Source organism: Pseudopipra pipra, chromosome 4 (assembly GCF_036250125.1).
Source record: "Pseudopipra pipra isolate bDixPip1 chromosome 4, bDixPip1.hap1, whole genome shotgun sequence".
Classification (NCBI taxonomy): Eukaryota; Metazoa; Chordata; class Aves; order Passeriformes; family Pipridae; genus Pseudopipra; species Pseudopipra pipra.
Window position 1 is genome coordinate 19,483,030 of NC_087552.1, and position 12,354 is coordinate 19,495,383.

A 12,354-nucleotide genomic window follows, 5' to 3' on the forward strand; every position below is an offset into this window, starting at 1 on the left:
TCTACTGTTACCACTGGAAATGTGGTGAGGCTGATTTGACTGTGGGCTACACGATCTTGTTGGGGGCCTTGGTGCTACCTGATCCGTAGTTGTCCTTTCCTCTAGCTGCACGGGCATACAGAGTTGATGCATATGCCTGGTCTTTTTGTCATTTTTCAAACAACAGGGATTGGTGAGTTTAATATACTCTGCAGAAAGCTTGGCCTTCATAGAATAAAGCCTGAATATTCTACACAAACTCCAGTTTACCCTTAATTTCAAGGACTCCTTCCCTTTCACTTGGAAAGGCAGATTGCGTGTTTAAACATTAATCATGCACCTACTTTTTTAGTAGACAAAAACTGATGAAAGCTCATTGCTTAAACCGTTTAGTATAAATATGGACAAATGTGGTACATATATTGAAGAGGACAGTCCTGTAACAGAGGGCTTGAAGAATGAATTAGATGACCTAATTGAACCTTTCCAACTCTGCTTTGTACTATATGGAGGTAAAATAATGTATCTGGACATATTTTCATACAGTTTTCCATTTGGAAAATTGTGTATCTAAAATCATCAAAAAATCTTGTGAAGGCGAGGTTATCTGTAATAGCAATTAAATGTGACTGCAGATACTCCTGTTACTTATCCTTTACCAGGTGGTGAAATGTCTGAGCTGACTAAGGAAATTTAGCAGAGATTTTTCAACAAATCTTAAATGGTGAAACCATGGACTTTGTAAAGTCAATGGGAGATGGGAAATCACGCCATTCTCTGAGGGCAGAGAAATAGTGTTCAACTTTGCTAACATGATCTTCTTATGCTAATCCCATTATTTTAAAAAGCCTTCATGGCTGAATTAGGTTTACAGGGCTGGAAGTGTACCTTCTGTTCTGTGTTCCCTAGACAAAGCAAAGTGCAGTACGAAGTTTATGTGAGAGATGTCCAGAAATTACAAATATCAAAAAAGTGGATTTTTGGGAGGGCGAGGGTGACTTGAGAAGATAATAATTGCTAAAATCAGTCTTACTGTTTTCTTTGGCTGAAAATTTAGGTAGCCATGACAGAGCCCCTGAAGCAATTGGGTTGTGAAGTCCTCTTAAGGCCAAAATAAATGACTATAAATAAATATGCCAAACAGATTGAGAAATTTTGTGACTTATTCAAATATGAGACTGGGAATACATTATCAGATGGTCATCTCATCTCTTTGGGTACTTTTATATTTATAACAAATATTGATTTAATTTGTTCAGTTTCACAGTATTGGTTGATTTAAAAGCTCAGAGATTTTGTTTACTGGAGGTTAAAAATGCTGCTTCTTTAGTTTCAAGTGCAGTAAATGATCTTTTTTTGTCTCAAAAATCCAACAAGAACCAACCTGAGAGGGTACATGATAAAGACATAATAATATAATGACCGGGCAATTGCTGGAAGAGTTCTCAATCTTAAAGCCACATGGGCTTTAATTTATGATACTAATTAATAGTCAGCTTAGGCTGAGCTGACCAAGATGGCAGAGTGGCCTCGAAAAGGTGCTCCATTTGCTAAGAGTGTGGTTTTTTGGAGAGCAGAGATCTACATCTCTCATGCCCACCTTTCTGCAGTGCACTGTTCTTGCGCTCTATTTTGGGAAAGGGATGGAAAAGTCATCCCATGGGAGGATGAGTCACAATGGGTGATGCATTTGATTATCATAGCTTAGTTTGGTGACTGGTGTGTGATGTAAGCTGGTATGAATTTTTGTATTTTTTAGAATTTATATTTGTTCATTTTCCCAAGGTGTTTCTCTTTTAACTGAAGCACTAGGGTTGTATAAAACAGAAATTTTTGTATTTTGGAGGTTGTGAAACTGGGTTTTGTGTCACAGATTTCTTCCATGTCCCTCAGCAAGTGTCATGTGCTCACTGTTTCTCAGCTCCCCTACTTAAAATGCCATGGGTGCAATTCTCCTGGCCTCTAGGAGTGGAGGTGGGGTAGCGAAGGAAAAAAGTAGGGCTGAGTGCTCACATAATGTCATAAGTGAGGCCATATTAACACAGAAAACTTAAATATGGGGGAAAAATTGGAGAATTTTGCGGTAATATTTAGTATCTGGAAACACAAGCTTTAATGAAGACTCGTACTACACCTGTGCTAGAAGTCTTTTTATCATAACTTCATCTGATTGCAAAATCTGAGCTCATCTCCTTGCTTCACTTGGATTTGTGGGCTGCAGCTCTGGGGCATCATGAGGCCAATGATTTTTCCTGTGATGTCAGCCAGTGGCCTCTTCCCATGTGAAACTGCATGCTGCATTTGGGATGAGGGTCTTGGAAGACTAAAACTTCACAGGGTTCCCGTTCTTTTAGTTATTTTTTTTTAAATTTTATTTTACAAAGTCAGTCTCAGTGCTTTCAAAGCTGGAAGCTGGTGAATACAACAATGTGAGTGGCAACTTTGTGAAAGGGGTGAAAGGAGGCAGCATTTTCCTTGTCTAAAGATGTTTGCTGCTCTGGTTCCTGCCATCCTGAGTTGTTCTGTAAATCAGCCACCCCTGTTGGTAATGCTGCGCTGGTCTGTATAGCAAATGGCAAAGATTATGGAGGTGCCACCTGCTCCGTGACAATCACAAGAGCCTCTGAGTGCTTGTGTCGTTAGAGCCAGTCATGAAGCTGGTGCTGACGTGCTGGCAGGCTCCAGGTATCAGACAGTGGCGGGTGGTTGCAGTCGGAGTTGTCCTTGTGGTTCTCCTGGAAGTTTTCTGAACGCTTCACGCTTGAAGCATGGGCTGTTTAAATTGCTGTACTAAGCAAAAAATGAAAGGCTTTCCTCAGAGGATTGAAGACATTAAGTTTAGAGCTGAGTAGAAGAGACCTTTTTTTTTTTTTTTTTTTTTTGCTAACCCAGTAGTTCTCAGCAGATAAAAGGTGCATCTGGGACTTAGCCAGTACTATTTAAAGTGGATTAATTCTGTTTGTCCCACTTCTCTCTTGCTTGCATGACTGGTCCCAACTTCCATGAAGACTAAACGAAAGAAACTTGCAGCTCTGAGAGGGAGCACAAATTGAATTATGCTCGTTTTGCCTGTGTTTTTGTTGTGCCTGTGATAAGAAAGACTCTAACCTCCATTTATATAAAAAGGGGCAAATTAATGAACGTTTTCAAGTTCCTTGTTTGGTCACTTAATTGGCTGTATGACAAAGAGCTCTGCAGTGTATGTCAAACAACTTTCAGAGCCCTCTAATGATTTGTGCATTGCTTGACTCTTGATGCTATTCTGCACAGCCTGTCAGGCGAGGTATCATTGTTAAAGTGGCTGGAATAAATTGGCCAGCAGTGTGCATACAATGTTGTATATTAACTATAGCTACAGGGAGTACTTTCAGCAGCTTTTTCAAGAGATCGAGATGTTTGCCCATCAGCATCAAAGTGCCTAAAACTTTCATTTAATATAATTAAAAGAACATCTGAAAGAAGTGTGACTCGCAGCGTGGTTCTGCGGTTTGGTAGTCCTTTGTTAAAACTCTCTGAACTTAATATACTTCACAGCTTGAGAAACCTGCACTTGATTTGTGTCAGCAAGAGTGAAACTAGAAATCCTTGCCCTGCGTGTTTCTGCTGTGGTGAGCCCATTGTTAGGGGAGCGGAGGATCAAAGCAGCAGCCTTGGGTTTGTCACCAGACTCCAAAATTCTTCGCATAAATGTTAAAAAGGAAGGTGACCCCATGGTCCTCCACCTACCAACTGACCTATACCTATGGTTACTCATGCAGTGTAGAAAAACTGAGGAAAAAAAAATCTAGTGTTTTCTTTGTTGCTTTGTGCTTACTCTCTGCTTTAGGCTGAGTCACTCCTGGTATCTGGTGGCACTGGTAAAAAGTCTCAGTTTAAATTGTCATAGGGTTCAGTGGGAGATATCCCTTTGATTTCAACTGTTGTAGGAAAGGATAAGTCTCACAGACTCCCTAGGAGTTTCCTTGAAGGCTATGGATATTCTGTCAAAGAGGCATTTCTTGTTTGTGGCCCATTTCCCTCTCTTGCTACAGCTTTGTTCACTTCCCTGGTGTAATTTCTCTAGCCATTGCTTGTATAGTTTCAAATCCCAAACAGTAGGGCAGCAAATACAGATGATTCATAAATGCAGTTCTCAGTTCATTCTGTGGGGAAGATCTCGTTAGGTGAAATAGATCGTATGTTATTTCCTTCTTCCCAATCAATTCCTTTTATTTCAGTTCTACAGATGCCTTAAAGTATTCTTCCTCATATATTAAGTAAAGCAAAACCATAACCTGTAATTTGTAACCTTGTTCTGTTTCTCAGATCTCCTATTCTTCTTGTGTGTTCCCATTAGGAGATTATTGGTAGTTCAGGGCCAAGATTGGAAACCTTGGATGCCTAGTGAAAGACCATTATTTTCATAGTTAAGCATTTTGTAGATGGCCTAATTTTAATAAAGGTCAGTGCCTTTCTTCTCACTACAGTGAGTTCTCAGCACTGGTAAAATTCAGGCCATTTCTGAGTCCATACAGTTCCTGTAACCACAGCATAAACATTTGCTGTATCATTGAAGAGAGAAGGTTGCACTACCTTTCTTGAGAACCTGTGCTCTCAATCTGTGGAGCAGTTTTAGAAATTCCTCTGAAAGGTCATGTGAAGTCCTCTTGCCTTTGCCATGAGGAGTAGGTTTTGTCTCAGTTTACCAAAACTGATACCATCAGTTCCCAATCATCGCTCTGGTGATCTGATTCCACTAGATGTGGCCAGTGCTTCTGGCTTATTTTTGAAGGCAAAAGTGGAGATTAACAGTAGATATTTGAATTATTTGTTTATTTTAAACACTCACCGTCTTTCAGCTAGTTTCAGTTTAAATATGAGTTTGCTCATTTCGCTGAATACTATAACCATTTTGTGATGACCTTATTGTTTTTTAAAAAATAAGGTGGCTGGGCTTCCCTGTAAGAAAATATCTCCAGTGTGCTTACTGGTGCTTTGGCCAGTGAAAAATTTTGATTTTGAATTAAAAGAATAAATGACAAGGCAAAAAAACTTAGAAGAGTGAAGAGCCTTAGCAGACAGATTTGAAGGCATTTCTGAGCCAGGAAGTAGGATTTAATGCCATCCTTTAGCCAAAATGACATTTTCCTGGCTTAGGAAGCTGAAGTGATATGTGCATCTCTTTTTGTCCTGAAGTCCAAGACAGTAGATGACTGTTTCCCTTTGATTGATGACCCCTGTGTAGTGGGGTTGGGGTGCTGTTCATTTGCCAGTCTAATAAGACATGTAATTTCCTGAGCTGATCCCTTCCAATGCAATAACCTTGCCAAAAGTGACCTCTTGCCTGCTCAGATCCATACTTTCGTGCTGGCCCTCTCCTCCAAAGGGCCCATTCTGACTAGACCATGTATATTCAGAGTTAATGGGAATTTCTCCTGTACTGGTACTTTTTCTGGCCAGAGGCAAGAATTGAACAACTTCCAGCAGAACTTGCCAGCAGAACTTGCCGTCAATGGCATTGATTGCGCCTTTAACTCAATTAGTTTGGAGGCTTGCAAATATTGATAGCTTAAGGAAAGGGTTTGTTTTAGCACTGGGCATTTAATATGAATACAGAGAAAGACCACCCTATTCTTGAGCAAGGAGGCAGATAAGCTTTTTTTAAAGTACCACTGCTTTCCAGTAGGAAAAAGGGAAAAAAAGAGCATAACATTGTGATCATTGTACCATATCAACATTTCAGTGCATCTACTCTCTGACAGGTTTTTCACTTGCACTGTGCACTGTGGACGTGAAGGAGTTCTGTGGGGTTTTTTTCTCTGCTGATTTACCATAAAACCTCAAGCTATTAGAAAGTGGGCTAGTAGTGGTTTTGCATTCTTTAAATAAAGGCAATGATGCACTTGTTTAGGAGCAGTATGGGGAGACCTCAGGCATGACCAGAAGCTCAGACCATAAACACAGCCTGAGGCTGTGCCTGTGTGATTGCATTCTACAACCTGAGCATTTCTGTTCTCAGAAAGGGTGAGCAAACCATTTCTGATGAGACAGTGTTGACAAACACCTTTGGTACGGGGTGTAGCTGTACAAGCACTGCTCGCTTCATGCGCTAGCTGTGATTTTAGTCTACCTATGCAAAGCTGTAGCTCCTTCTATCCTAATTTTTGAAAGTGCACTGCATGAGATATTCCTGTGAGATCAAGGAAGTGTTAGCAGTATGAGGTAGGGCTTTAACAGTTATAAAATGCAGATATTTTAATTAGAGATATCATTACAAAAGTAGTGCTTTAATGCCTTGTGCCACTGTCCTCATTCTCCCAAACCTGCTGCAGGAGGTAAGACCTTGATGTAGGTTCCATGAAAAATGACATGTATGGTGTATTCAGTCTCCTTTTAAGGAGGTGCTCCTTTGTAAGGAAGGACAAACTGCATATTTGAAAATTACTCTGCAGAAGGATTCAACCTGTATCCGCTGTAGGATCTGCTGGTATTTACTTGCCATGAAGCAGTATTTTCTCCGTTTGTAAGTCTGTTGAGGTTTTTGTTCTTCTATCAGCTGCTCAGCAAGAGGCCAAAATGAACAATAAACATTTAAAGAGGTCCTAACTCTAGGAGAGCTGCTGGTTTTCTAAGGTTAGAGTTGCTTGCTTAAGCACCATACCACAATGCAGTCTGGTCCCAAATTTGACAATGAGCTTAGTACATCTAAAATCTCCTAGTGATTTTCAGTGTTGTCTCCCAATTTTTTACATTGCAGAATCTGCTTTTGTTAAAGAGAAGTGTCTTGGACGTTGGTACAGTGAGAGAGAAATTAATGGATGTGGTATCACTGGATATATAGTCACCTCCTAGGTTTAAACAGTGTGCCACATAGCCAGACAGTCTCACCAGGCATTTCTGGGGTGGGAGAAGGGAAAAATAAATGAACAAGCAAAATTTAGTTTTACAAAATGAAGCAGCTGTCATAAAGGAAATGAATGGGGTATGTACAATTGGCCTTTTAGTAATGTATAATTACTGTAAGGCTCCTAATTAGTTGCCATTTTACAATACATCTTTTAATACCAATTTGTAAGTGTCTGAGAAGGAAGGTTTACATTTTGTTTCCGTTTTGTAACCTCAGGACAGAATCAAGAAACTGTGAGCATATGCCCTTATTTGGGAAAATAATCTCCCTCTGCAATTTATTAACATTTATTTGCATTGAACATACAATCTGTGGTGCTATATAACCACATAATGACAGGGATCACCATCATGGGATTTGTCTTCTGTGCTTGGCAGGTTCTTGTTATTCTGTCTATGTCCAATTGTAGTCACTACTGGAGACATGAAAGGTCCACTGTGTCTCATATTCTCTGACCCACCCAGGATGGTTGCTCTTTAGAGGCTTGTAATTAGAGGGTTTGGCTTTGCATGTGTAGATACCCTGACATCACACACCGAATGCAGCTACACCCATGTATCTCAGGATAGAAATATGGATGCTTTGTTCTTGGCTCCTTTCTGACATGCCTTTCTTCCCTCATTTGATCTTAGGCTACAAACAAGCAAGTTATGCCTTGTGATAGCTTTCTCTTCATGTCGTTTGAGTTACTTGTGTCTTTCTCCTGGGGCAGGTGTGTGCTTGTGTTGCCTATTCGTTAAGCCCAAGCAACCACAGCATTGGTTTGTTGCCATGCTGTGCATGATGTTGAGGTATGTTTGGTCTCCAAGCCCCACATTTTTATTTTGCATGAGGCTCACAGTTGAGCTGCATTTGGAAGAATGATCAGGCAGGGTGAGAGAAGAAAGCCACAGCAGAGGAAATGTAGCTTGGGAAGCAAGGAGAGGGTCTTCAGTGAAGCAGTCATGCAGCATCTTTTAATAGATATTGGGTTCTTCATAGATAGGTATAATCTCATGTGACTTTGGGCACCAAAATGAAGGTAATAGTTGCCCTAGTTTCTTCTGCTTTCAGTGAGGGGAGAAACTAGAGTATCTGGGCTCTCTTCTTGGCTGGATGTTGAATACTTGAAATAAGGTGGAGTGAAACTAGGTCAGAACTTTCCTATCTTCCTCTGGAAGTCCCCACCTTTATCAGAATCACCAGGGATCTCAGGCGATAGAATCTCCAAACCTATCAAGCCATCAGCTCCTAAGCACACTTATCTCATGCCTTCTGCATTTTAAAGGTCCTTTGTCAGGGTAACTCTCCTACAGCTGGTCACCGAGAGGCAGTCCTGTGAGTTTTGTACAGCTTTTTCTTTTATGTTGGAGCTTCATCAGTCCACAAAGTCGTTGGACCAGGTGCCAAACCCACCTAAACAACGAGGGTTCAGCTTAGAGACACAGGCTTATCCTTTTCATGCGTGCCTGCCTTCCCACAGTTCCCACTCCCCTGCCCAACTTTTCGCCTTTGGCGTCTCTGTCTCACAAGACACTGTTGCTTTAACAGCTGTTTTGTTTCATTTAAACACCTACCTCAGCTCCTGTCCAGAATGCAAACATTTCATTAGCACCTCATCTCCTTGGCTTCAGTTCGCAGCACTCGGCCATAATGAAGTGCTGCACTCAGAAATATAATGTGGGGAACACTTGATTAATGCACTGAGACAGGTGACGGGAGTGACCCTCTGGGAAAAGCTCAGGACTAAATTAATCTCGGGTGTAATGCCAACAAAGACAGTCTACCAGCTTTGCTCAGATACATGCTAAGGTCCTAATCCAAAGTCCTTAGACATCTTTCTGGAGCTTTTGTGTTAGGTCCCAGACCCAAAGTGATGTGAAGTGGCTGGTCTCAGGTTAGCCCAAGAGGATGGATCCATTGGGTGGGAAGTGCACATTGTGCAGGAAGTGGCACATTAGGCTTAATGGGCGTTCTCTCTCAAACTTTGCATGCACACATGCATACACATTTAAAACAAAATAAAAAATGCATTGGTTAGAATAATTTTTTCTGATAAAAAATCTTTGTAGCAGATGTTTCACTGTAACACAAATATTTCAGCATCTGTTTCATGTTTTGATGAATAGGCATTACCTTTCCGTCCAGAGCCAAGAGCTGGATCTGCTGCAAAGACTCTTTCCTCTCTTCAGATATTGATAAAAGTATCTGGGATGTCGTTTTAGCAGAGATTAAAGACACCTTTAGTAGCCAAGCTACATTGAAGTAAGGCAAATTGCAGTCTGTGATAACATTGAAAGGGGAGAAAATCCCTCATTTTCTGCTTTCCATACATAAAAGGTCTTAAACAAAAATACCATATTGTATAGAACCTGCATCACAAAATAGCCAAGCTTTTTGGTCACTGGAAAAGAATGCTACCTTCTTTTTGCCTGTGACAAGATAAGCTACCAAAGTATACTATAGAACTTTCTTAAGAGCTGCAGAGGTCAGGCTTCCAGATTTTAAAACACTGAAAAAACCCACACTTAAATGCTATGGATTTTTACTATTTCTTCTTGGCTATTAATGTCAACCAACTTATTGTGTATACACAGTAAATGTGTTAAGATGATTTTTAGAGTATTTAGGAAAATCAGTTTAATAAGCAGTTTAAAAAATTGATTTATGATTATTAAAGTCCACTTAAGAACAAAGGAATAAGGGATTCCAGTCCTGGATTGTAAAGACTTGACAGCAGTAGCACTAGAAGACAAGGTTTTCAGCCATTTCAGTGGTTGAAGCATGGGTTACTACATATTTTGGGAAACCAGTCTTTGAGGCTCAGGAAAAACGTTATCTATTAATCAAGGGACAAGGGCAGTAGATGCCAAGGGAAGGAAATATCTGTGTAAGGTGCAGGAGAGGTTTGGCGTAAGAACAAATGAGTTAGTTGATCATGAATAAATAAATGTAGCTTGGTGAGTAGGAGCTTTGTGCTGTCAGAGGAGCACAGTATGGTGCAATTTCCCAGTAGGAAACGTGATGGCATGAGAAACCTTCCAAACTCAAGCACCAGCAGTGGCAGTTCTAGCTGTCTCTGCTTCTCCTTGAACCTTGCTGCAATTGAAACGTTATTTTAAGGTCATGTGGATGTAGCAATAAAATCAAATTCTAGTTTGATGTGATCGTATTCTCCCATTGCTCGTTTTTATCTGACTATGCCTGGTGGCTGAGTCAGGATGCTACGCGTTCTCCGTGCCACATGTTGCTGTTATAACACTCCTTCTGAGGGCTCTGCTGGATAATGTGCTATGCTGTAACTTCTTTTCACTGGTGGGTTTAGAAACAGTATCAGGAGTAAATACCGAAGTATTTCCATGAAAGTGAGCCCCTAGGGTACACTTTAGGCTTGCAAAATGTTGAAATCCCATGGGACTGTCATTGGCTTGCAGAACAGAGGTGTAGGTTTGATGCCTACATGTTCAGAATACAGAAAAAGAACAGCAGCTTCCTCTCAGAAGGAAGGCTGATTTCTACAGTCAGCATTAGCTGGCAGTGGAGCTGTTTCTTTGTGGGGCAGGCCTGCCTGGTGGGTAGACACTAACCAGCTGAAGAAAGCATGATCAAAGTAACTTTTTTTTCCTTTTCCTCTGCACAGTCAGTTCTACCAACTGGTACAGCTGGTCTCATTAAAAAATGTTAGATGGAAAGTGGTTGAGTCAGCTCTGGTTAGTAACGAAGCGGGGGTTTTAGGTTGAGAAAAACCTTCAGGTTGGGTAGGCTCTACTGCTGTAATTTTGCAGTTATGAGGCCAGTACTGTTTCATGTGATCCTGGGTGTGCATCCAGATTAACCTGTGGGAAGTTATCTATGGGAGAACTCTTTGTGTGTGGCAGCCCTGGGGCAGAAGGTGCACTGTAGGAGGGACTGAAGCTCTTACCCAGGGCTGACTCCCTTCTGAATTGAGTGATTTGAAATGTAGCGTCTTATCTAAATCTCTGTGGGCACCTGCTGCTTCTCTGGATGAAGTGGCATAACTAAACTATCTCTGTGTCTTCATGATTGCCTGCCAGAGGTTACGTGGTGGGAAACATTTTAAGGAGTGTAGCCTGTGCAGATACTAAATACCTTCCTTGAGTGCCCCAGACCTACTCTTGAATTCTGGTGCTGCAGGTAACAGTAACCTGCTTCACAATGAGTTTTGAAATCTCTTTTCCTGCTTGTTTCCTTAATCCTCATCTTTCTCCTGCCCCTCCTGCCCCACCCTAATTCCTTCTTTTTCTAAGCCCAGAGCTGCTGATTACAGAAGCAGAAAAGCACTATTCCAGCGTGCATTTAGAATAAAGTCAGTATTTCCTCACTGTCCCATCTGATGGGATAAATGTTGCCAAGCTCCACTGCAGGCTGCCCCAGTGGGTGGGGGAAAGGAGATGCTGTCATCACCCTATAAATTGATGTGTGTGGAGGATGGGACTGAGCATATGTCAGAAGTCTCAATGGTGCTTTAGGTTTGCTAGAGCCTTTTCTCACTCCATTCCTCTCCCCTGCAGGCCATGGTGGAGACGGTGAACAACCTCCTGCAGCCACAGGCTCTGAATGCGTGGAGGGACCTGAATGCAAGTGAACAGCAGCGCGCAGCCACCAAGTTGCTCGACACCGTGGAGGACAGTGCCTTTGTGCTGGCTGATAACCTGCTGAAGACAGACATCGTCCGGGAGAACACTGACAACATCCGTAAGAGACAGATCCCATAAATATCAAGAGCAGCAAGCGGAAGAGTAAAGGCTGTGAAACCTGGCTTTGGCCCCGGCCCCTAGATTAATTGGAGCGCAGTTTGTTAGCTATGTCTTGTCCCTTTCTGTGGGACTTCAAAGTCTTTCTGAAAGAGCCTAAAGGAATAAGGCAGCTCTCTACCCTTGAAATCCCATGGAAAATGAGCACCTGACCTGCCTTTATTACTCTTGGCTTTGAGGGTATAATCTGTGCTAGAGCAACGAGAGCATTGCTTCACAGGGAGATTGTTCATCGTAATGCAATTGTGTTTCATTTCATACAAATTTGTGTCTTTATTCAGCTGATTGTTGATTTTAATTAAAAAACAAGCATGATGGAAAGCACCAGCACTCCCACTGTGCATATGTAAAATGAGAACAACTCTTCTTTCTATTTCTATGAATACAGATCCTGAGCATTGATAACATTTACACAAAGTAGCAATTGCCAGTGGCAAAGAACTAGTATTTTCAGATTTTCATTTTAACCATTGTCCTTAATATCCTGAGGCTCTTGTTTACAAGAACTGGTTGTCTTTTGTCTTCCACAGAGAGTAGAATTTATTTGCCTTTTTTTTTTTTAATTAAATGTAAAACTTCTTCAGGGCAAAGGTTTAAAAAGAAATAGGAGCCCAAACACATTCTAGCATGAAGCATTGTAAGTTGATTCCTCTGCTCTCAGATGGTCTGGAACACCATTTCATAGCTTTGAAATACCGTGTTGAAGATTATTTCAGTATAGATTTTTCTTAGTGT

The 12,354-nt window shown here is 41.2% G+C and overlaps 1 protein-coding gene across 26 annotated transcripts in view; it reads left to right on the forward strand.

The window, feature by feature from the left end:
• Nucleotides 1-12,354, forward strand: part of ADGRL3 (adhesion G protein-coupled receptor L3) — a 511,112-nt gene that overhangs the window by 418,648 nt on the left and 80,110 nt on the right. For all 26 annotated transcript variants that reach the window (XM_064651850.1, XM_064651835.1, XM_064651848.1 and 23 more), the window contains one exon: nucleotides 11,377-11,560. In XM_064651850.1, the coding sequence (XP_064507920.1) occupies nucleotides 11,377-11,560 (184 nt within the window). The remainder of the gene's footprint in view (nucleotides 1-11,376; nucleotides 11,561-12,354) is intronic.